This window comes from Chiloscyllium plagiosum, unplaced genomic scaffold (assembly GCF_037043375.1).
Source record: "Chiloscyllium plagiosum isolate Xiang-an unplaced genomic scaffold, Cpla_swu_hap1 HiC_scaffold_15, whole genome shotgun sequence".
Lineage (NCBI taxonomy): Eukaryota > Metazoa > Chordata > Chondrichthyes > Orectolobiformes > Hemiscylliidae > Chiloscyllium > Chiloscyllium plagiosum.
In genome coordinates, this window is record NW_028270153.1 from 29,393,513 (window position 1) to 29,420,372 (window position 26,860).

The following is a 26,860-nucleotide window of genomic DNA, read 5'->3' on the forward strand; positions in this document are numbered from 1 at the left end:
CATTTTTCAAAAAATATTGGGAAGTGCTCCTACACACAACTGAACATTTTTTTTCTTCCCATAACCAAATCATTCAAGATTCTATTTCATCTATTAACCACTACCAGCAAATGAACTGTGTTTTCCAACCGATTAATTCACCTGCAAAACCTGTTAAGGGACGATGCAAACCAAGTCAGCTCAGAGAGTCTTGTCATCATTTCAGAAAGCTGTGAAATAGCCAATGGCACCATCTGGAGACTCACTCACTCTGACATACACACACTGTTGCAAGCACACACACCCTCTCGCATTCATGCACTCTTCCTCTTGCATTCGTACATGGACTCTTACTCTCTCATGCATGGATTTTCTCTCAAGCACAGACACTCTCTCCCACACACACCCTGCCCCAGGACCACAGAATCTGCTCTACCATCTCAACTACAGTCTTTCAGGTGTAGCTGCCTGTGGTGAGAACACGTCTAGTAAATTCCTCCACCCAAGTGTCTTCATGTTCAAATGGGCCTCTTTCTGCTTGCTTCCCCTTCCTCTCTCCACACTGCAATCCTGCACACTTACTGGCATGTTCCAGCACTATGGAAACTGAAAACTGGTCGCTACTACTTACCTTTCTGTTATGACCTGCTTATCCAAACACAGGCTGTTTGTCAGGCTCATGTATGCATAGGTCAACAAAAAAGGAGAAGTTTAAAGTAGACTGTGATTAGAACGACAATTCTGCAGCAAATCAAAAAATCCACTGACCTGTTCTCCCATGCATCTCTGACAAGGCCTGATGGGCTGCATACACAGCCTGCAAGGGCCTTTCTCTGGCCTGCAGCAGCTTGGTGAAAAGGTCAGATTTATAGCTTCCAGTGAAACTTAATTTGTAGGTGTAAAATTACTTCCTACAACTCAGTTATGTTTTATGATGCTTACTGTTTAAAAGCTGTGCTTTTCAACTTTGGTCCACCTGTACTTAGGGTAGCTATCAATATGAGGTGTGACCATGAATCTAACTTTTTAATGATTACTACCTCACTTGTTTTTTTATTCATTCATGGGATGAGGGTGTTGCTGACTAGGCCAGCATTTATTGCCCATCACTCAGAGGGCAGTTAAGAGTCAACCACATTGCTGTGGGTTTGGAGTCACACGTAGGCCAGACCAGGTAAGGATGGCAGTTTCCTTCTCTGTAGGACATTCATGAACCAGATGGGTTTTTCCTAACAATTGATAATGGCTTTGTGGTCATCATTAAACTTTTAATTCCAATTTACTGAATTCAAATTCCACCATCTGTCATGGCAGGATTTGAACCCAGGTGTTCAGATTATTACCTAGGTCCCTGGATTAACAGTCCAGTGGCAATACCACTGCCTCCCCACTTATGAGATTATCACTATGACTGAAGTAACCTGCATGGAAATCCTGTTTTCTGACATCTCCCTAAGGCTTCTGCCCAAGCTCTCTTCAATTTGAACATCTTTCGCACATGAAGAAATAATTGGCAGTGGCTCATTGCAAAATCAACGTATACATAAATTTGCATATTGCAATGTAAAAATATTCTTGACATTTTACCTGTTGCTATCCCATCAAAGAGTGACAGAACTTTGATTGGCCTTCTATGTTCAGCTGGTACTGCTGGGTAAATTTTAGGTGGGTCCTGGAATCAAGAAGAACAACTGAAAATCATTACTTACAGTTGTTTGGATACACAAATTCCAAACTTTTTTTTAAGAAACTAAAATCTAACACATCAATCACACCATTAGGTTTAATCTAGCTAATAATGGAATGGAGGTAAAGGAGGAAGTATAAAGATAAATTAAAGAATTGAGAAAAATACAGAATAAAAATTATGGAGAATTTTAACCATGCAGAATACTTCTATCTGATAGTCAGAAGAGTTGAGTTAGGAAAGGGGGTTTCTTGGAAGAACAGAAGAAGAGTGCAACAATTGATGTTAATCTGCATATTGACTAGACAAATCACATGGGCAAAGATGACAGGGAAGCGGAATTTCTAGGGTACATCAGGGATTGCTTCTTAGAGAACTACATTGCAGACTTACCCCAGAACGTGCTATTTAAATCTCAAAGTATATAATAAGGTAGGACTCGAACAAGATCTTATACTTAAGGAACTTCTAAAGGATAGCGATCACAACATAATAGAACTTCAAATTCAGTTTGAAGGATAGCAACTTTAATTTCAAACCAGTCAAATAAGGGAACTACAGAGTTATGAAGGAAAGAATGTTTAAAGCTGACTGGAAAATAAACTAAGAGGTAAATGAGTGGATGAGCAGTGGCAGATATTTCAGCAAAAGATTTTTGGTCAAAAAGAAGGGCTCAATGAGAAGGATGAACCATTGATGGATAACAAAGATGGTTAACAAGAGTATTCAATCAAAAGCTAAGGCATACAAAGTGACAAAACCTAGTGATAGGCAGAAGATTGGGAATTTTTGGGGGTAAAAGGTAAAGTTGGCATTATCTGAGAGGACCATATCCTCTCAGGGTGCTCTTTCATTAGTGGGATGGTGGTTTAACCTGAGGCTCACCATACCTTACGTGAAGGGACAGGTTGAGAAGGAGGTTCTTCGTGGTATTGTCAGCCGGTGCAGGAATTGAACCTACATTGTTGGCACTACTTTGCATCACAAACGGAAACTTTAGCTTTCATCGTTGGGGGTGGGGGGGTATAAAAACAGCAATCGTGTTACAACTGTAAAGAGTGTTGGTGAGGTCGCATCCACTATACTGTGTACAGTTTTGGTGCCTACAAGTAAGAAAGTATGTACTCATCTTGGAGGCAGGTTAAAAGAAATTCACTCAGCTGATTCCTGGGTGAAGAGGTTGACCTATTAAGAATGACTAAACAGGTTCAGCCTTTCTTCATGAGAGTTTAGAAGAATGAGGGATGATCTTATTAAAATATACAAGATTCTAAGATGGCTTCGACAGGGTAGATGTTGAGAATGAGTGTGGAATTGTGAACTAGGTGACATAGTTAACCCGTCAGCGAGGTGGACCCAGCGACAATGAGATGGGGTGCCTAAAGAGTACTGACTCTGATGTTGGTGAGTCCGGCGTAAGTGACAGAGGGTTGGCAACACAGGTGTTGTTGGTCGGCCAGCTCAGGGCTCAGGGCAATGGTGGTGGAACGAAGATGCACTCTACTTCAGCAATATAATTTTATTCATAAACTATTCAAAATGGCACTGGATTATGGCAACAGTTGAGGGTTTCACTGTATTTTAATATGTTTTGCATTGTAGAGTGCAAGTGACATTCATAGTTACAGAATATGCAGATATTCATGTTAGACTAAGATATGAAGGAACTTTTTTTCTCTCAAGAGATAGTAAACGTGTGAAATTCTCTAGTCAAGAGAGTTGTGGAGGCTAAATTGTTGAAAGTATTTAAAGAGGAGGTGGATAGATTTTGAATTCTGGGAGCTGATAGTTGTGCTGAGCTGGCATGAAGGAGGAGTGGAGGCCTGGGGTGATTCAGCCATGATCTTGTTCTACGGCAGGGCAGATTTGAGGGCCCAAATGGCCTACTCCAGCTCTTACTTTTCATGTTCTTATACACAGTGTGTGCAGATCTCCTTTTTAACTCAACTACAAAAGAAAATTCCCAACAATGGAATATTCACAAGTGGATCCAGAAATGGATTTGAACAAGGGCAGAAAAACTAAAGTAAAAGTAGGGGAGCATCTAAATGACAGTCACCATAATGGAATGCACTTTTAAAACAATGGTAGAGAAGTACATACATGTGATGAAAACCACGTTGACAGGTAAAAGAAAAGCTGAATTTGAGGGGCTGAGAATACAACTTGGGCGATTAATATTTGATATCGTTGCCCATCAATGTAGAATAGCAACAGAAAACATTTAAAGTCGTGTTCATTGTGCAGGAAAAATATATTCTGTTAAATGAAAAGGGAAAAAAATCTTCACATGGCTAAATAGAACAATAAAAGAACAAATAAGGTTTAGGAAAGAGGCATTCATTAAATGTATGGATAGCAAATGATTACAGAATAAGAGAGAATATGAAGCAATTAAGAAAGAAGGCAAAGAAGAACTAGAAAAGTAAATTATCAAGGAATAAAAATGAAATAACTGCAAAGAGAGCATCACCTAGTCACCCTTTATTTACGAGTGCACAGCACACTGGCTGTGGTCAGCCAGCTCAGAGTCAGTCCTCAAATGAGGACATTCTAATAGAGTCATAGAGATGTACAGCATGGAAACAGACCCTTCAGTCCAACCCGTCCTTGCTGACCAGATATCCCAACCCAATCTAGTCCCACCTGCCAGCACCCGACCCATATCCTTCCAAATCCTTCCTAATCATATACCCATCCAAATGCCTCTTAAATATTGCAATTGTACCAGCCTTCACCACTTCCTCTGGCAGCTCATTCCATACCCGTACCACCCTCTGTGTGAAAAAGCTGCCCCTTAGGTCTCTTTTATATCTTTCCCCTCTCACCCTAAACTTATGCCCTCTAGCTCTGTACTCCCCAACCTTAGGGAAAATACTTTGCCGATTTACCCTATCCATGCCTCTCATAATTTTGTATACCTCCATAAGGTCACCCGTCAGTCTCCGACGCTCCAGGGAAAACAGCCCCAACTTGTTCAGCCTCTCCCTACAGCTCAAATCTTCCAACCCTGGCAACATCCTTGTAAATCTTTTCTGAACCCTTACAAGTTTCACAACATCTTTCAAATAGGAAGGAGACCAGAATTGCACGCAATATTCCAACAGTGGCCTAACCAATGTCATGTACAGCCGCAACATGCCCTCCCAACTGCTGTACTCCATGCTCTGACTAATAAAAGAAAGCATACCAAACGCCTTCTTCACTATCCTATCTACCTGCGACTCCACTTTCAAGGAGCTATGAACCTGCACTCCAAGATCTCTTTGTTCAACAACACTCCCTAGGACCTTACCATTAAGTGTATAAGTCCTGCTAAGATTTGCTTTCCCAAAATGCAGCATCTCGCATTTATCTGAATTAATCTCCATCTGCCTCTTCTCAGCCCATTGGCCCATCTGGTCAAGATCCTGTTTTAATCTGAGGTAACCCTCTTCGCTGTCCACTACACCTCCAATTTTGGTGTCATCTGCAAACTTACTTAACTGTACCTCTTATGCTCGCACCCAAATCATTCATGTAAATGACAAAAAATAGAGGACCCAGCACTGATCCTTGTGGCACTCCACTGGTCACAGGCCTCCAGTCTGAAAAACAACCCTCCACTACCACCCTCTGTCTTCTACCTTTGAGCCAATTCTGTATCCAAATGGCTTGTTCTCCCTGTATTCCATGAGATCTAACCTTTCTAATCAGTCTCCCATGGGGAACCTTGTCGAACACCTTACTGAAGTCCATATAGATCACATCTACCACTCTGCCCTCATCAATCCTCTTTGTTACTTCTTCAGAAAACTCAGTCAAGTTTGTGAGACATGATTTCGCACACACAAAGCCATGCTGACTATCCCTAATCAGTCCTTGCCTTTCCAAATACATATTTGTCCTGTCCTTCAGACTTCCCTCCAACAACTTGCCCTCCACCGATGTCAGGCTCACTGGTCTATAGTTCCCTGGCTTGTCCTTATCACCCTTCTTAAACAGTGGCACCATGCTTGCCAATCTCCAGTCTTCTGGCACCTCACCTGTGACTATCGATGATACAAATATCTCAGCAAGAGGCCCAGCAATCACTTCTCTAGCTTCTCACAGAGTTCTCGGGTACACCAGATCAGGTCCTGGTGATTTATCCACCTTTATCCTTTTCAAGGCATCCAGTATTTCCTCCTCTGTAATATGGACATTTTGCAAGATGTCACCATCTATTTCCCTACAGTCTATATCTTCCATATCCTTTTCCACAATAAATACTCAAGCAAAATACTGATTTAGTATCTCCCCCATTTTCTGCGGCTCCACACAAAGGCCACCTTGCTGATATTTGAGGGGCCCTATTGTCTCCCTAGTTACGCTTTTGTCCTTAATGTATTTGTAAAAACCCTTTGGATTCTCCTTAATTCTATTTGCCAAAGCGATCTCATGTCCCCGTTTTGCCCTCTGATTTCCCTCTTAAGTATACTCCTACTTCCTTTATACTCTTCTAAGGATTCACTCGATCTATCCTGTCTGTACCTTACATATGCTTCTTAACCAAACCTTCAATTTCTTTAGTCATCCAGTACTCCCTATACCTACCAGCCTTTCCTTTCACCCTGACAGGAATATGCTTTTTCTGGATTCTCGTTATCTCATTTCTGAAGGCGTCTCATTTTCCAGCCGTCCCTTTACCTGCGAACATCTGCCTCCAATCAGTTTTCGAACGTTCTTGCCTAATGCCGTCAAAATTGGCCTTACTCCAATTTAGGACTTCAAATTTTAGATCTGGCCCATCCTTTTCCATCACTATTTTAAATCTAATAGAATTATGGTCGCTGGCCCCAAAGTGTTCCCCCACTGACAGCTCAGTCGCCTGCCCAGTGTTATTTCCCAAGACTAGAGTCATAGAGATGTACAGCATGGAAACAGACCCTTCAGTCCAACCCGTCCATGCAGACCAGATATCCCAACCCAATCTAGTCCCACCTGCCAGTACCTGGCCCATATCCCTCCAAATCCTTCCTATTCATATACCCATCCAAATGCCTCTTAAATGTTGCAATTGTACCAGCCTCCAACACATCCTCTGGCAGCTCATTCTGTACCACCCTCTGCATGAAAATGTTGCCCCTTAGGTCTCTTTTATATCTTTCCCCTCTCACCCTAAACCTATGCCCTCTAGTTCTGGACTCCCCGAAAAGACTTTGTCTATTTATCCTATCCATGCCCCTCATAATTTTGTAAACCCCTATAAGGTCACCCCTCAGCCTCTGACGTTCCAGAGAAAACAGCCCCAGCCTGTTCAGCCTCTCCCTGTAGCTCAGATCTTCCAGCCCTGGCAACATCCTTGTAAATCTTTCCTGAACCCTTTCAAGTTTCACAACATCTTTCCGATAGGAAGGAGACCAGAATTACACACAATATTCCAACAGTGGCCTAACCAATGTCCTGTACAGCCGCAACATGACCTCCCAACTCCTATACTCAATACTCTGACCAATACAGGAAAGCATACCAAACGCCTTCCTCACTATCCTATATACCTGCGACTCTATTTTCGCGGAGCTGTGAACCTGCACTCCAAGGTCTCTTTGTTCGGCATCACTCCCTAGGACCTTACCATTAAGTGTATAAGTCCTGCTAAGATTTGCTTTCCCAAAATGCAGCACCTCGCATTTAGCTGAATTAAACTCCATCTGCCACTTCTCAGCCCATTGGCCCATCTGGTCCAGATCCTGTTGTAGTCTGAGGTAACCGTCTTTGCTGTCCACTGTACCTCTGATTTTGGTGTAATCTGCAAACTTACTAACTGTACCTCTTCTGCTGACAAAAAGAGGGTCCAGCATTAATCCTTGTGGCACTCCACTGGTCACAGGCCTCCAGTCTGAAAAACAACCCTCCACCACCACCCTCTGTCATGTTCCACTTGCCACATTTTCTATTGACAAGGCCAGCTACAGTGCCTGTCTGAAATCCAGTTGGGCTTCAGCTAGTAGACGCTTCTGCATGGTTAAGTCATTAATAACACATACCAAATGGTCTATCAGCATCTCATTCAGCATCAATCCAAAATCACATGCCTCTATCAGTCATTGTTATCTTGTCAAAAATCCTGATATAGATTCCCTTGAACTCTTGAGAATTTTAATGTCTAGTGCCTCTGGGAAAGTTTAGCCCCTCATAACCGAGAATGCTGCAGGTCCAAACACAATCTGAAGGATTACTCATTGCTTTTCATCTGCCCCAAAGTAATTTGCCTGGATAAAATATCACATTCTTTCCACATACTGGGCCCAGTCTTCGACAGCAGAGTCACATGAGTCAAGCTTCTGAGATAGAGGCATGATGCCAAAAATGCAAGATAGTAGTTGCAAGCGAATGTTCTTCAGACACATCTTATTTTCTCCTGTTGCCACTGAAATAACTGCCCAGAGGCTGGGCCCCATCACCAAGCCACCCTTTCTTTACTAGGGCAAAATACACTAGCTGTGGCCAGCCAGCTCAGAGTCAGTCCTCAACTGTAGTGATTCTAATCTCCTGGTTATATTGGCCAGCCAAGGCTTTTCTGATTAGCCCAGGTTAACAACCCCAATCAAAAACCTCATAGTCAATGAGGTCCACCTGGTCCCAATCACTACAATAAAACAAATTAGTAAAATATTTTACAGGCATTTCAATTAAAAAATGTCTACGATGGGAAAATGCCACTGAGGGCTAAATATGATAAGGTATTGATAGAGAAGTGACAGAAATATTAAATATTTTTGTTTCAGTATTTACAAAGAAGATAAAATTGGTGAACATGGCAATTAATGATGAAATCTCTAATGAGATAAGTGCATATAAATTTTTAAAATAAAAGGTTGTATTGTACAAAATGGACAAACTCAAGAAGACAGAAGTTCTCGTCCAAATGGGGGCATTCCCATATTTTAAGAGAATCTAGGTTAATGCAGATGCATTACTATTAATATTTAGTTTATTACAAGAAGGTGCAGTGCCAGAGGATTAACAGGTAGCTAAATATAATCTATGTATTTAAGAAGGGGGACAGCGCATGCCGAGAAAACAGTCAATCAGCTTAACATCAGTCAGAGTAAAAGTCAAGGAATCTTTACGAAATGAGAGAATGGAAGAACATCTAAAAATAAGAAAAAAAAATAGTTGACAGATTTCAAAAAGAAAAAAATATGCTTGACCAAACTTATGGAATGTTCTCAGGAGGGAATAGAAAGAATAGACTAATGCATTAAATGCAACTTACCTGGATTTTCAAATAGCTTGCAATAAAGTGCCCCATAATAATACTAAAATAAAATGTCAAAGAATGTGTCATTGACACCAAGTGGCAGGGTGGATTGTTCTCTCCATGATATAAAGAAGAGAACAGGAGGGTTTTTATTCAGAATGACAGCAATTGGAAATAGTGTTCCACATACATCAGTATGGAACCACCTCAGACCACAATTTACATAATAATTTATATTTTTAAATTAAAACACATTTCTAATTTTACACATAAGGGAACCGCAACAAATTACAAAAGAATATAAATAATACAGAATGGGTAAATAATTAGTAGTGTTTAACAAATAAATACCATATTTTGGTAAGACTCCTGGTCCAGAGGTAGGAACATTACCACTGCACCACTTGTTGGAAGCACAGTTTTGCTTTAATATTTTCTAATCAACCTGTTTGGAGATTTGATTACACTCATTTAGTGTAGGTGAGACTTGAACTTGGGTTGCCTGGCTGTTCTTCAGGTCTATCAATTATTACCTATTAAAAGAGGTTATCATTTGTGCAATGTAAATTGCCTGCACTCAATAGAAAACTGCTTATCCTACATAACAATTGGTATTAAATTCCTCAGTTATTTTCATAGAGGCAGGACTTGTTTAAATTATTTTTAAACAGGACAAAACAATTTGATACTAGAATGTTAGATGTTTATACAACAAATTAACAATATTTTTATTGTTATGTGAAAAATGATTAATTTTTCCATGTGAAGTATTACAATGAAATTTATAAAATTATTAATGCATTTTACAAAATGATTACACAAATCAACACAAGCAATTTCATCTTTCAAAATTCACAAGCTTCCCCTTGATTTCTTTTTGATACTAAGACATAATTGAGTGTTAGTAAAAGGGAAGTCAATAGGTATCGAAAGATGGGAATGGAGGGAATGGGTTGGTTTACATTGCTGAGAATCATATCAAATAGAAAGGAAGATGATTGTGGATTTAAAAATCAATCATCTTAGACCCAGGACATTACTGAAGAAATTCCTCAGCTCAGTGTCCCAGACAGATCTATCTTCACCTGCTTTGCCAATCAGCTTCCCTCCATCATCAGGCCAAGTGTGGAGTTATTTATTGATGATTGTACAAGTATTTAGTTCCATTTACATCTCCTCAGATAAAGAAGCAGTCCATGACCACATGCAGCAACCATTCAGGCTTGGGGTGATAAATGGCAAGTAGCATTCACACTTCAGTAGTGCAAGGCCTCCTCTTGACACTGACAGCATAGCCACTGCTGACTCCCCAAAAATTAAAATTCTGTGGGGTTAATATTGACCAGAAACTTAACTGGATCCAGTAACAAAGATTGTAGTTAAATGCACAATTAGAGACCACTTATTCTGCAGCATGACTCATGTCCTGACTTTCCAAAGCCTTTTTACCATTTGCAAAATAAAAGATCATAACCTCCCCTTGCCTGAAGTATACCCTATTCGTAGTGAAGAAGCTCTACACCATTGTTTCAAAACAGCTTACTTGATTGGCACTTCAACTGTTACCTGAAACCTTCACTTCCTCCACCAGCAGTGCACCATATCTGCAGGGTGCAGTATGCATAAATGTATTGCAAGGTCAAAAACAACAAATGTTTGAGAACACCAATATCTTCAAATACATGACCTTTCTTTTATCGTCACTGGGTCAAAATCCAGAAACTTCTTTACCAGAACTATGGGAACACCTTTGCTACACTACTATAGCAGTGTAAGGAGGTAACTCATCACCACGTTCTTGAGTGCAGTAAGAAAATGAGTAATAAGTGCCACATCCCACAAATTAACCAAAAAAGCTGTACTACTTACATACTCTTGACCATTATCACTGGCAAAAAACTCTTGGAGTTTTATGGTCCAGTCTCTGCGCCTTCTCAGTACTCCATAACTTTCATTTGGAAGACACATGTAACATCTCCAAGGGTCTTGTACCTTGGCTTCTTCAGATGCACCTGGCCCCACGAGGATATCTATGCAGTCCACACAGAAGCATCTACAGGCAAATACAATAGGAACCATTTGAGTAATGTTAACTTCATATCTTGACAATAGGATTGTGTTATAAAATCCTGAAATAATTATACCAAGGTTTACCTGACATGTGCAATTGTATACAGTAACACTAAATATAAAGTAAAAAAAATGACTTTAACTCAAAATTCCCTGAGAGTGATTTTTGAGTTGGATTACTTGGGAGTTTTCTTGAATTGCTCAAGAACATCTTCTGGGATATTGACCAACGCACAGCAGCTTCATCAAGCTGGCTCCTTGACAAGTGAAACATGAGGGCCAAAAAAAAGGAAATGTCTCACAAGTTATTGTCAAGTACTAATTAGACACTGTCAGAAATTAAAATATTCAATTAAAATATTCTCTTCATACAATTCGAAATTATTCCATTGAAAAGATTATTTGTGATGGGATGTGAATGTAATTAACATTTGGTAGCTCGCTCGAATTGGTCATTGCCTTGCACGAATGGAGTGTGACATCTGGCACAAAACTGTATAAAAAATATTTTATTAAGGACTTTTTTCCACCCAGGAGTCCTTTAGTGAAAATGCATTTGTATATAATCCACAAGTACTTCTCCCAGTAGATGAATGGTCTTGGAATGTGCCATAGAAATGGTAAAGCTCTTAACAGAGAGCAATGCAAGATGTGAGAACACTCTTATACTGAAACTTCTGTTTATGAATCATGACCAAGCCAATCAGTCAGTTTAATATTTATATATCCGAAGTATTGGTCCTTCAACAAATCAATTCTATTGACATTAAAACAAACAAAAGGTGGTATGAAGTGATTCTGCAAAGAATAATTTAAGAGTCATGGCTGGACAAGTGAAGATGAGTCACTTCCCACACAGGGAGTCAGACCTAAAATATGAGTCACACGATGTTACTGTGTACATTTCTACATAAACTGGGTGAGGTTTTGGACAAGGTTTATGGGAACATATCAGGCTGAGAGAAAATCAATTGAATGACAGTGCCAATAGGAGCCAAGAATGCTCTTCTTACGTCAGAAAGACAGAAAATCTCTGAAGGTACAGAATGGAAATAAACAGCTACAGTAAGAAAAGGTAAAGGTAGAACAATGTGCATTTCCATAGCACCTTTAATACAGTAAATTTTTCCAAGGTCAGAATCCTGTGCTCTCACTTCAGGTAAAGTTAGGGGTGGGGTATTTATGCAGAAGGGCTCTTTGACAAGTGGTGACCCTGCCAAATTCCTACCACAATCCCAATTAAGACTGTACTTGGAAAGACTGTGGATGGCTGCCTGCTCCATTGCCAATCATGACCCCGAAGCGGACAACAACAGACATCCAGAAGGAATAATTCAAAGGCAAAAATATGGTAACCATAGAACATAGAACAATACAGCACAGAACAGGCCCTTCGGCCCATGATGTTGTGTTGAACATTTGTCCTAGCTTAAGCACCTATCCATGTACCTATCCAATTGCCGCTTAAAGATCACCAATGATTCTGACTCTGCCACTCCCACAGGCAGCGCATTCCATGCTCCCACCACTCCCTGGGTAAAGAACCTACCCCTGACATCCCCCCTATATCTTCCACCCTTCATCTTAAATTTATGTCCCCTCGTAACACTCTGTTGTACCCGGGGAAAAAGTCCCTGACTATCTACTCTATCTATTCCCCTGATCATCTTATAAACCTCTATCAAGTCACCCCTCATCCTTCGCCGTTCCAATGAGAAAAGGCCTAGCATTCTCAACCTATCCTCATACCGACATATTCTCCATTCCAGGCAACATCCTGGTAAATCTCCTCTGCACCCCCTCCAAAGCTTCCACATCTTTCCTAAAATGAGGCGACCAAAACTGCACACAGTACTCCAAATGTGGCCTTACCAAAGTCCTGTACAGCTGCAACATCACCTCACGACTCTTGAATTCAATCCCTCTGCTAATGAACGCTAATACACCATAGGCCTTCTTACAAGCTCTATCCACCTGAGTGGCAACTTTCAAAGAGCTATGAACATAGACCCCAAGATCCCTCTGCTCCTCCACCTTACTAAGAACCCTACCGTTAACCCTGTATTCCGCATTCTTATTTGTCCTTCCAAAATGGACAACCTCACACTTGACAGGGTTGAACTCCATCTGCCACTCCTCAGCTGAGCTCTGCATCATATCTAAGTCCCTTTGCAGCTGACAACAGCCCTCCTCACTATCCACAACTCCACCAATCTTTGTATCGTCTGCAAATTTACTGACCCACCCTTCGACTCCCTCTTCCAAGTCATTAATAAACATTACAAATAGCAGAGGACCCAAAACTGATCCCTGCGGAACTCCACTTGTAACTGGGCTCCAGGCTGAATATTTACCATCTACCACCACTCTCTGACTTCGACAGGTTAGCCAGTCCTCTACCCAACTAGCCAAATTTCCCACTATCCCATGCCTCCTGACTTTCCGCATAAGCCTACCATGGGGAACCTTATCAAATGCCTTACTAAAATCCATGTACACTACATCCACTGCTCTACCCTCATCCAATGCTTGGTCACCTCCTCAAAGAATTCAATAAGACTTGTAAGGCAAGACCTACCCCTCACAAATCCGTGCTGGCTGTCCCTAATCAAGCAGTGTTTTTCCAGATACTCATAAATCCTATCCCTCAGTACCCTTTCCATTACTTTGCCTACCACCGAAGTAAGACCAACTGGCCTGTAATTCCCGGGGTTATCCCTATTCCCTTTATTGAAGAGGGGCACAACATTCACCACTCTCCAGTCCCCTGGTACCACTCCCGTTGACAGTGAAGACGAAAAGATCATTGCCAACGGCTCTGCAATTTCCTCTCTTGCTTCCCACATAATCCTAGGATATATCCCGTCAGGCCTGTGGGACTTGTCTATCCTCAAGTTGTTCAAAATGCCCAACACATCTTCCTTCCTAACAAGTATCTCCTCTAGCTTACCAGTCCATTTCACACTCTCCTCTTCAACAATACGGTCCCTCTCATTTGTAAATACTGAAGAAAAGTACTCATTCAAGACCTCTCCTATCTCTTCCAACTCAATACACAGTCTCTCACTACTGTCCTTGATTGGGCCTACCCTCGTTCTCGCTATTCTCATATTTCTCACATACGCATAAAAGGCCTTGGGGTTATCCTTGATCCTACCCGCCAAAGATTTTTCATGCCCTGTCTTAGCTCTCCTAATCCCTTTCTTCAGCTCCCTCCTGGCTATCCTGTATCCCTCCAACGCTCTGTCCATATATCCATATATTGCCAGGACACATCTGGAATCTTATTAAATATCCTGTTGGCCTGACAATTTCCTCAAAATCATTCAAAACCAGTTTGCAGCATTTCTGATTTTTGACAACTTTTAAAATATGTCAATGGTAACAAGGCAGCAGCAAAATAATAAAGTAACTGGTAAAGATACTGAACAGACAGCCCAGGATGATTGTCAGCTGACCCAAGCGAGATCCCTCAGTTAGCCTTCCACTCCAGGAGCACTTATAGTATCCGAATGGGCCATTTTCTGGGACATGGTGTTGACAGATTACACCTGTGAGCTCACTGACAGTGGAGATTGTGCAGCAAACAGGTGGCTCAGCTCTCAAGGTCTAGGGAAAAACTTTCAGTTAGGGGGATGGAAATAAAAAGTTCAGTAATACACTGGAGCGGGGCACATTCTTATGTTCACACCTCCTTCATATAAAATTCAGAATTACTGGGAGATGGTCAACATGATCCAACTTTGACTTTTGAAAATACCATCACTCTATGTTGGAATCATATCAACTGTAGAGCTGGCAGCTGAGACATATTCTACTCAAGAGTAAATGCACACATTTGACAAAAAGGCAAGTAATCATGTACAAAGTCTTCTTACGAAAAAATGCTGAATTTAAGCAACCGTTTGGGCATAAAATAGTTCCTTTATTCCATGCAATGTGGAAAGTGTGGAGTTGAAAAGGTGGATTTGGCATGGTAGAAGGGTTTTACTGGCAGAATAAATGCTGACTATAGATTGAACTTGTTTTTAAATCATTATTTATTTAGCTTGGATCATGGGAAACAGAGACATCACCAGGTGACCACACCTTTACATTATTAAAAGTAAAGAGCAAGAGAAGCTCATGGGCAGCAGATGAATCTTAGGTTAAGAAAAATGCAGGTGCAACGTTAAATGTTTAAGTTTCTCGGAATATATTTATGCTTATTAGTTCAATAAATCCTTCCAATTATGTTAATGATTAATAACAATGAATGCTTATCAACTTTAGGGATATATCTTATTCTTTGAAATTGTTCAAAGAGAATGATTATGGGTGCAAAAATAAAAGAAAACATCAAATACATCCTGAAAGAGTCCCATGGCAAGGATTTTGTTAAGACCAGTGTGTATAAACAGAATAAAATCTGAATGCAGGCAAGTGGATAAATACACTCAGCTCTCAGCAACTGAGAGCCCTACCCCATATGTTCCTGACAATCTCTGCTCATTTCAGTAAGGCACTTGTGGTAGTGAGGGCCAATCTTTCATTTTTTTTCCCTTAGTTAGCCTCTTTGAATGTAACAGTGTGATCTATCATGTATCTTGCTGTAAAAATAAGCAAAAAATGCAGTGAAGACTAACAGTGAGGAAATGAATTAAATGCTGACAGGAAATAAATTATGGAATTTACTTTGTGCATTTGTTAGCAATAAGCCAAATAAAGGGACAATTATTTCATCTTGTTGAAATTTCACATAACTGACTTGAAGGGTACTCAGCTATTCTAGACAGAACACAATAGGCAGAAACAGTTGGAGCTGGGATAAACAGTGTATTTTTCAGGAATGGCAACTATTCACGTTATACTGGAACAAGGAACTAAGAGCATTGTTGCTAAGTTTGCCAATGACACAAAAATAGGTGGAGGAACAGGTAATGTTGATGAAGCGGGGAGGCTGCAGAGGTCTTGTACAGGCAAGGGGAGTGCACAAAGAAGTAGCAGATGGAATACAGTGGGAAAGTGTGAGATTATGAACTTTAGAAGGAAGAATAGAATATTTTCTAAATGGGAAAGGCTTCAGAAATCTGAAGCACAAAGGGGATTTAGAAGTGCAAGGTCATCATTCTCTTAAAGTTATGCAGGTTCAGTTGACAGTTAAGAAGGTACATGCAGTATTAGCATTCATTTCCAGAGGGCTATCTCTTTCATATTTCCCTCACAAGGGGATCGTGAAGAGGTTCACAAGAATGATCCCTAGGATGAAGACTTGTCATGTGAGAGCAGTTGAGGTTTCTGCATCTATAACTCACTAGTTTGGAAGGAGGAGGGGGGATCAGATTGAAACATATAGAATACTGAGGAGGCTTGGACAGAGTGGTCATGGAGAAGATGCTTCCTCTAGTAGGAGAAACTAGGACCTGAGGGCATATACTCAGAGTGAAGGGACCACCCATTAAGACTGAAATAAGGAGGAATTTCTTTACCTAGAGAATGGTGAATCTGTGGGACTCATTTCCACACTTGGCTGTGAAGGCCAAGTCATTCAATGACTTTAAGACAGACATAAATAAGTTCTTGATTAGTAAATGGATCAAAGGTTATGGGTAGAAAGCAGGAGAATGGGTTTGAGAAACATGTTCGAATGGCAGAGTAGGGTCTCTGGCCAAATGGCTTAATTCTGCTCCTATATCTTATGGATGCTTCATCAGAGCATGAAACAGCTGGGGAAAAGTGGTATTTATGCTGAAAATGGGAGTGGGTAAAGATGAATGCAGAGATCAATGATAGATTCCTCCTGATCAGTATAGGATTCCCCCCAGTACAGTTCTGGTCACCACACGAACAGAAGGATGTGGATGCTTTGGAGAGGGTACAGCAAAGGTTTACCAGGATGGTGCCGAGTATGGGAGATTTTAGCTATGATGAAAAGTTGGCAGACTGGGTTTGCTTTCACTTTTGCAGGAGGTTGAGGGGCAACCTAATAAAAGTTTGTAGGATTGCGAGTGGCATGGATGGAGTGGAAAGTAAGAGGTTTTTTTCACCCAGGGTGGAGGGGTCAATTACGAGGGGACACTGGTTCAAGGTACAGGAGGCAGGGGGTTTAAAAGAGACGTGCGAGACAAGCTTTCACACAAAGGGTGGTGAGTGCATGGAACATGTTGCGAAAGGAGGTGGTGGGAGCAGACTCAATAGGAGTATTCAGGACAAATACATGAATAGGAAGGGAATAGAGGGATATGGATCCTGTAAGCGAAGACTGTTCTAATATGGCAGGGCAAAATGTGTCAATGTAAGCTTGGAGGACTGAAGGGCCTGTTCCTGTGCTGTATTGTTCTTTGTTCTTGGTCCTCACTTACCACCCCACCCCAGCCTTCACATCTTTTTCTGTCACATCTAGCAGGCTGCCACCACCTTCCCTTGTCAGTCTTCTGCTGGGACTGTTCCCTCCAGGCCACCCTGGTCCACACCTCCTCCACTCCCAGCATCTCCCAATACTCCCATGCCACCTTCCCGTGCAAGTGCAGAAGGGCCCATTTACTTCCTCCCTGCTCACAGTCCAAAGCCCCAAACATACCTTGCAATTGAAGGAGCAAATTATCTGCACTTCACTCAATCTAGTCTATTATATTCACTGCTCAAAATGATCTATTCTACATCCTGGAGACAGTTTGCAGACTGGATGACAGCTTTGCAAAACACCTATGTTCTGTCTGTAAAACAACCCCAAGCTTCCAATTGCTTGCCATTTCAACACATCACCAAGTTACAATCCTCCACTGAACCTCAGCGTAAGCTGGAAGAAGAGTATCTCATTTTCTGCTTATGCACCATTCAGTCTTTAGGCCTCATGCTTGAGTTCAATAACTTCAAGGCTTGATTACATTCTTCTGTTTTTTTGTTCCCCACCCCCACATCTTAGTTCTCTAATGACATGGGTTGCTTTCAGCATAGCCAACCCATTCTTGCCCACGCTTTGTCCTATTATCAAATGACATGGTTTGTCCACCCATTCTCTCCTGCTCTCAGCTCTCATTATGACTTTTTCAGTTTCTCTTTTGTACTAGCCTATCAAAAATCCCCTTGTCTGGCATCTCTTTCATATCTCCTTCCCTCTGGGCTCCATTTCCACCTGTCTGCTCACCTCTCCCCCACTCATCTTCAACATAAATACTTTTTCCAAGCCGATGGGAGTTCTAACGAAGTCACTGGATTCAAAACATTAACTCAGTTTTCTCCCCACAGATGCTGGCAGATTTACTGTGTTTCTCCAACAATTTCTGTTTTTGTGCCAAAACATATGATTGTTTCCAAGGAGTTAGATATATTTCTTAGGGCTAAAGGGATAAAAGTTTCTGGGGAGTAATCAGGAATAAGGTATTAGTGAGTTGGATGATCAGCCATGAACATATTGAGTGGCAGAACCTATCTTCTATGTATCTATGTCCTTTATGCTTAAGACCCCCTGCCCAACCCCATTTTCCAATGCTTTCCTGCTCAATTTCAGTAAGATAATGCAAGAAAAGTCACAAATTTAAGAATCAGTAGTTCAGAGACACAAAAGAGAATTGCTTGGTAGTACAAAACTTAAACAATGCTAAAAAGAGACTAGTAATAGAAGCTCTTGCACTCTAATGTTGAGGTAGGGCAGATCAAAACAATTCTTCATGATAATGTCGATACTGATTAAGTCATCACTCACTGTAAATTGCAAAAATTTCTGCCAGGGCATATGGCCACCGCTTTGGACCCTGAACAATGGACAGTTTACCTCAAACGACCCTGCAAGGGAATGGTGCATCAAAACAGGTGAAGCTAGTTACCTCATGCTGCTTTGTTGCAGTAAAACTGTGTAGTTTACTCTACTAAGAAGATTTTGCTGTCCAGTCTACAACACAAAAGACTAATGTGATCCATGAGTTTTTTAGTGCTGGTTCCATGCCATATATGTGGCAGAACATCACAACAACTGCAGACCATATCAAACAACATCTTCCAATGATCACTCACAGCTAGCAGCATGCTGATCATGCTGAATTGGCCCTGCAAGACTTGGAAGTTTCAATACAATATTAAAAATCACAACACCAGGTTATAGTCCAACAGGTTTATTTGGAAGCACTAGTTTTCGGAGCGCCACTCCTTCATCAGGTGGTTGTGGAGTACACAATTGTAAGACACAGAATTTATAGCAAAAGTTTACAGTGTGATGTAACTGAAATTATACATTGAAAAAAATACCTTGATTGTTTGTTGAGTCTTTCATCTGTTCGAATACCATGATAGTTTCACTTCTTTCATGTGTAAATCACAAAATTTTGTTTTAAAAAGTTACATTCTCAAGTTAACTGTAACAATTGGTGTTAGCCAGACAACATGTTGAAGGTATTCCCTGTCTGTGCCATAATATTTAGACTGATTCTTATCTAAAAAGTGAAATAACAGTCTTACGTGAATTCATGCAGTTTTTGAGCAAAGTACAATGTAACTCTGCAAGTACAAATTCACCCCACAAACATGTATGTATATGTGTGCATGTGGGTCTTTGTGCGTGTGTGTGTGCCTGGGGTTGAGTGAGAGAGAGAGAGAGTGTATGTGTGTGTATGTGAGTGTAGAGTGTCTAAGCCGGTGTGGGGTGCATGTGGGAGTGTGTGTGTGTGTGTGTCTGGGGTGGGGGTTGTGAGTGTGAGAGAGAGTATATATGTCTGTGTGCGTGTCTGTGTATACCTGTGTCCGTGTGTGTGTGTGTGTGTGTCCATGTGTGTGTGTGTGTATAGTGCAGTGGTGGTCACCTGTAGTGTGACATGAACCCCTGGTCCCAGTTGAGGTCCTCCTGCACCACACAACAATCAACAGACAGAACACTTCAGCGGTCCAGGACATTCGACCTCGGACCTTCGGGTGACCATCCTCCAAGGCGGACTTCGGGACAGGCAGCAGCGAAAAGTGGCCCAGCAGAGGCTGATAGCTAAGTTCCGTGTCCACAGGGAGGCCTCAACCGGGACCTTGGGTTCATGTCACACTACAGGTGACCACCATTGTACCATACACACTCTACACACACTCCCACATGCATCCTCTCACAGACTTAGACCACTCTATACACACACACACACATATACACTCTCTCTCACAGACACTCACAACGCCCCCCACCCCAGACTCACACACACACACACCCCTTAGACACTCTACACTCACACACATATACACTCACAACCCCCCACCCCAGACAGATATACACACACACAAAGACCCACACACCATCCGCACACATATTCGTATACGTTTATGGGGTAACTTGCAGAGTTACATTGTACTTTGCTTAAAAACTGCATGAATTCATGTAAGACTGTTATCTCACTTTTTAGATGAGAATCAGTCAAAACATTATGGCACAGACAGGGAACACAGGGGGCTAACACCTTCAACATATTGTCTGGCTAACACCAATTGTTACAGTTAACCTGAGAATGTAACTTTTAAAAAAAGGTTTTTTTATTTACGTAGGAAAGAAGTGAAACTATCATGGTATTCGAACAGATGAAAGACTCAACAAACAATCAAGGTATTTTTCAATGTATAATTTCAGTTAAATCACACTGTAAATTTTTGCTATAAATTCTGTGTCTTACAACTGTGTCCTCCACAACCACCTGATGAAGGAGCAGTGCTCTGAAAGCTAGTGCTTCCAATTAAACCTGTTGGACTCTAACCTGGTGTTGTGTGATTTTTAACTTTGTACACCCCAGTCCAACACTGATATCTCCAAATCATCATGCAATATGCCCACCACTAGATACAATTCTGCTTTTGGAAATCAGTTATTAAATAATTCAGACTATGCCAAGAATTACACGACAAGCCAGTTTAAGATCACCACTTGGGCTTGCAGTATAATTCCTTTGCGTGCTAGAAGCTAAGTTTATTAATATATTGGACCTGATTTTGTGTGGACAAAAAGGAATCCTTACATGTATTACATCAGCTTTATGGGAATCAAAAGGGCCATAGAGATTGCCAATCATTGCTGCATTCCCAGGGCAACACCTGGGCCTATCAGAGTCTACCTGCCTGATCTGAGAGCTAAACTTGACAGTTGACTGTTCTTGGTGCACATCCTTGTCAATGATTGCCCAACCGATCGGTACCATCGTTTCATATTGTACAAATTGGTGCACCAGTTTTCAAGACTGTTTCTTGCATCCTTGTCCTAATGGGTGCAAGATGAAAGGCTTTGATTTCTTCTTCCATTTTAGGAATGTTTACAGAGATAAATCTTTACCAGGAAAAGCAAGTGGATATGGGCTGGGTGGGACATTAAAATATTAGAATTCTCAAACCAGTCCTAAGCTGCCTCAAAGCTGCCCACTAAATCATATAGTACAAAAGAAGATCTTCAGCCCACTGAGTCTATATTACTTCTGGTTTGATTGATGGTGGGATGGGGGTAGAGTCCTTCCATGAGACTGCATGCTTCAGATATTCCCTCAACTTCAGATTTAACTTGCACTGACTAGGGTTCCCAGGCCTCAGGAAAGCTGTTAGCTAAAGGGAAGCTGGGACTGCTGGACCCTGCAGGTAAGCATTTTTCTTGCAACAATTTGGGGCAGGAGAAACAGACATGTTCCTCAACACCTACCTGTAAATTACTCCCTTGTACTCTAAGTGTGTGAAAACTTATGCAGAATTACACCAGGATTGTCAACTGGGTTTACAGTATGGAGCAATTACACATATTGGCAGCTATAAATATTAATACACAGAACCCTGTCTTTTGCAGACAGAAAGAACATGTACACACAACTGCACCTGTTCAATTCAACACAATAGGGAACAGTTATTCTTTAGTTCATTTCTGAGACAGTTTCTTGACTAATTACTGCCTGGGTAAAATTTGAACATAGCTCAGCGGTTAACTGTCAATTATTATTAACTAATAAATTCTCCTTGATAATGCTTTTAGCAACTGGAGTTCACTCCAGTCCAATTAGCACTTGCCTCTCGTGCACTTTAAATGTCTTATTCCCTTTATTTTGAGATTTTTTTGTGAACTGTCCGAGGAGTGCAAGATAAATGTTTGGAGAAAAAGTATCATTTTTCAGTGATAAAGCAAATTTAGTACAGCCTGTTCTGATATAATGCAAAAGTCCCATTCCCATGTGATCCCACATAATACGAAAATTGCATAATAGCAGTACCATTTAAACCAATAGGACCAGGATCACATTAGAGCTAATACAGGTAAGGAAAGTTCACATTCTACAAATAATGGTCTGAATTCTTCAATCGCGTTATAGCCAATTTGCGTTGAAGAAGCGCGCGTTATAGCAGAACTGACTGTACATTGTTGTTTTCTTACATCAAAGAATGTAGAAAAACGAACATTTTCACTGAATTAAACAGAATGTCATTTGTTTGTATGTCTTAAGTGAACAATCCAATAATTGATATGAAACCTATGTAAAATTTTGGGAGCATGCCTACTGCCTCAGTCTTCTATAAAAAGAACAGAATTTATACATAAACAACAGAATATTTTCTGTAGCCAACATTCTGGATAAAAGGATCTTTCTCATGACCTCAGTTTGACTTGGTATTGGGTGGTGAAAAATTACACTTCAGATTGTAGAAACCATGTAACATAAATAGCCAATGTTAATGAACCCAAGGAAATACCGAATTTTTTAAAAATTGTGCTATGAATAACAGCTTCAAAGTTCATGCAACCACAATACCTGCAGCAGTTTGCATTCCCACACAGCAACACTTCTCGCCCACCACAGCACACAGTACAGTATGATTGGTAGCCGTCATCGTCATACATATATGATGTCTCCAGGTAGATATCCTGCAACACACAAATGATTAACTCACAAAAAACTAAACATGCACACAAAATGGCAACTATTTTCATTGATGAGTGTAGGTTTTTAAAGTGACAACTGTAATCATCTGTGTTCAAAAACATATTTATCTTCTGTAAAGCACACTTAATGATTTTAATTAATGAATAAAGGAATCAATAATATGATCTGTGCTTCAGAGAATGTAAAATACGGGTACCAGTTTATATGGTACTTGCATCAGTACAATGAAAAGTAGGTGCTGTACTGTTGTGATGTGTACATCTGAACCATACTGGGACCAGTGTTCCAGCAAACTCTAGCTCTAGGGCAGTAGAGTGAGCCTTAACGTAAACAATGGTAGTAAGGAATCAAGTTTTGGTAGAGGTAGCAAATCCAAGGGTACAATCAAAGCAGAAAAGCAAAATAATATGGGAAATAAAGGCCACAGCAAGGCAAGAAGAGATAGACAGAATAAACATCAGTCTACGCCAACAATCAAAAGATAATACTAAATGCATTCATAAAACAAGTAGACAAATTGATAGTGAAATAACACTGCACAGGCTGGTATCCCATCACAAAGTCACCCATTACTTACACGTGAAGAATCCTTGACACAGGTGCAATTCCCTCAGGGCCAGCTTGCAGAGTGAACAGTATGTCTGTCACTCCTGCTTTTATCTGTTAGCCAGGGCTCCCTGATTTGACCAGATTCATAGCCCCAATCATTCTATGAGGTCCACCTGGCTGGCCTCATTACAATCATTAGAATAGTGCACATTGAAATAAATAAATGATAGGATAGCTGTTATGGAAACAAAGCTGCATGATTAGGAGTATTGAGTACTGAGTATTGAAGGTTATAAGAAACTGTGATGTAAAGCTCTAATTAAAGATGGCATTGGTGAAATAGAGATTATCTTGGTACAACAGTCTCTCTCTGAAATCAGAAAGTACACCTTCCCAAAGCTTGCCCAACAGAATTTTTTTTAGCATATAAAATTACAACATTGTGGCCCCCCCTACAATTATTACTAGGGAACCCATGAAGGAAACTGCAGAAAGCTTCTTTAACAGGTCAGCACAGAACTGAGTGAGAGAGAAAAGGCCCAAAAAATTTAAGCCCCAAATAATTCAAAAATATTCTTGTTGGACCAAGAGAATCAGGCATGTTGCTCTAGTCCTCATATATATTAGGCCTAACATTCGTCCCTTGCTCCACATTATCATCGCAACTGTCCTAAGAATGAAGAAAATATACAGCCCAGGAGCAGGCCCTTTGGCCCTGCAAGCCTGAGCTGATCCAAATCTACTGTATAAACCTGTCATCCAATTCCTAAGCATCTGCATTCCTCTGCTCCCCACCTACTCATGCATCTCTCCATACGCATCTTAAATGAATCTACCATGCCTGCCTCTACTACCTCTGCTGGCAACGCATTCTAGGAACCTACCACCCTCTGTGGAAAGTGCTTGCCGCATGTACCCCCCTTAAACATTTTTCCTCTCACTTTGAACGCGTGACCTCTCGTTATTGAATCCTTCACTCTCGGAAAAAGCTCATTTCTATCTACCCTGTCTAAACCCTTCATGATTTTGTAAACCTCAATCAAGTCCCCCCTCAATCTCCTTTTTCCTAATGAAAACAATCCTAACCTACTCAACCTTTCTTCATAGTTAGCACCTTCCATATCAAGCAACATCCTCGTAAAACTCCTCTGCACCCTCTCCAAAGTGTCCACATTCTTTTGGTAATGTGGCAACCAGAACTGTACACAGTATTCTAAATATGGCCGAACCAATGTCTTGTACAATTTTAACATGACCTGCCAGCTCTTGTACTCAATACCCCGTCCGATGAAGGCAAGCATACCATATGCCTTCGTAACCACTATATCCATATGTGCAGCAAGCTTCACGGTGCAACGGACCTGAACTCCCAGATCTCTCTGCTCATCAACTTTTCCCAAGCCTCATGAGCTTAACTTCTTGGCAGCTGGCCTCTGAGCTACATTAACCTGCACCCAGAAATTCACAAAACACCAACTAATCGTAACACTTGCCTGACTATTATTTACTGAAAATTGGGACCAAAAAATAAGTTACATCAATAAAATCAGAACATTGATGGAAACACATAGCATGTCAATCAGGATCTATAAAGAAAACAGACAACTTGACTCATTCCAAAAATAAATGTCCAACCTGAAGCGTGATTACCTGTCTCTCCAATAATGTTGACTGACTTGTTGTACATTTAAAGCACATTGTGTTTTTTTTCAGATATCCAACATCTGATGTATTCTGTTCTTACTTGTAGTTTACAGGAGCTCAAACATGAATGCAATTTATGTCTGTAATCGACATATTTGTACTCAACTAGTTGTTCATTCATAAAGATTCAACATTTTTATGAAATAAGCATAAAATTCTGAGATCCACGTTAACATTAGTTGCCTGCAGTCAGAGAATAGACTATTAAACTTTCTAAAATATTTGTCAGTATTTAAGAGATCTACTGCAAAAGCAACTTAGATAAGTAAATCAGGTGTAAAATTATACAAGTTAACAAAACAGTTGGCATTTTTTTTAACTGAAAACATGGCTTAAGTACTAACCTATTTTCAATCTATTTGTACCTTCTGATTGTACCATTGTGTCCTATGCAAAGTTCTTGATACAGTTTCAATTGTGTACATTTCTAACAATAAAAAGACATAATATTTATTCCCATCTCAACATTTTTTCCAAACTCTAATGCATCATTTCAAGCATATCCATTTTTTAAAAAGAACATTTCTAATTATTCAATATTTTAAGACTAGCTACGCCTATAATACATATCAACCAAACATTTCCAGCTTCAATTTCTGATCTGCCATTTCAACCAGAGACGTGGGAAAAGAGCTAAAGTTGGCAACAATGTCTGTGTTAAAGAGGAGGAAATGATGAGGATATACTGTTCTGACCTGATTGCTATATTGCAAGCCCTGCTGAAATTACACATATTAACATTAGATAAAGTTGTGGTACACACTCTACCTTCTACATCTTCCCAAACATACAACAGGTTTGCACACCCATGGGCTAGGTTGGTATTCATAAATAGCTATTCAAATTACGTTTTAGTGAGTTCTCAGGGCCCAAAAGGATACTCAGCTGAAAAGTAAGTGGCATGCAAACTGATGAGAAAAGGAGGAAGAACAAAATCTTTCCAGAATCAGAAAATCTTTCTATACAACTTCACACAATTACTAAATATCTCAGATGATTTAACCAAATATTGAAGCATTGTGTTTTTGTGCCTGTCACAGTATAGCAGTCTGCCTGTTGTGAATATGTCTGGTTTATGTACATCACATGTCATGTTTTACAACACTAATGTCCCACAAAATTATGGCATAGTATTGCTTCAATTTTGTTTTACAGTAAAACCATCTTATTAAAACCAATAGGAAGAAAAGTTTTCTGAATTTACATTTTTGTTATCATTGCTGTCACTTAGATTACTGCAGAGCTATGCTGTTGAGTTTGAATGTATTTGGTATAATAACAAGAATTTTATGTCCATGCATAATGTACAGACAATTTCAGAATATTCTAAACATAAATTTCTCCAAGTGATAATGGTCAAAGTAAATATGTAAATAGCATTAGCAAATATTAGTTATTAGTAATGAGAAATTTCTGAATGTAACCTTAGAAATCAAAGATTCTTTGGCTGTTATCAGTCTAAAGAAAGACAAGTGTTGAAACAGTGCATGCTAATGATGTTGTTGTGATAATAATAGCACTGGTGGGTGGAATCTGCTGGGTATGATTTGATGCAAATATGCACAGATTACAACATCGGTCAAAACTCTAATTTGTAAACATCTCAAGTTATCTTATTGGATAATTTCTTTAACATGAAACTGCTTTCAGCAAATCTTTGGTGAAAGTATAATTTGAGCAAAATACAATATTAACCAGGTGTCCAGATAACCCAATTGGTGAATTGGGATAAAGAATTTTTCTTCAACATCTAGGCTGTAATCCAGAGTGGATCACTTTACTTTTTTTTTGAAA

General features: G+C 40.3%; 1 protein-coding gene across 4 annotated transcripts in view; it reads right to left on the reverse strand.

Moving 5' to 3' along the window:
- The window catches only part of LOC122560172 (DNA (cytosine-5)-methyltransferase 3B), a 290,151-nt gene that overhangs the window by 79,552 nt on the left and 183,739 nt on the right, over positions 1-26,860 (reverse strand). For all 4 annotated transcript variants that reach the window (XR_015759555.1, XM_087994836.1, XM_043710531.2 and 1 more), the window contains 3 exons: positions 22,682-22,794; positions 10,761-10,944; positions 1,567-1,651 (listed from right to left, as the gene is read on the reverse strand). Coding sequence is in view for 3 of the 4 variants with exons in the window: in XM_087994836.1 (XP_087850962.1) it covers positions 1,567-1,651; positions 10,761-10,944; positions 22,682-22,794 (382 nt within the window). In the remaining variant the exon portion in view is untranslated. The remainder of the gene's footprint in view (positions 1-1,566; positions 1,652-10,760; positions 10,945-22,681; positions 22,795-26,860) is intronic.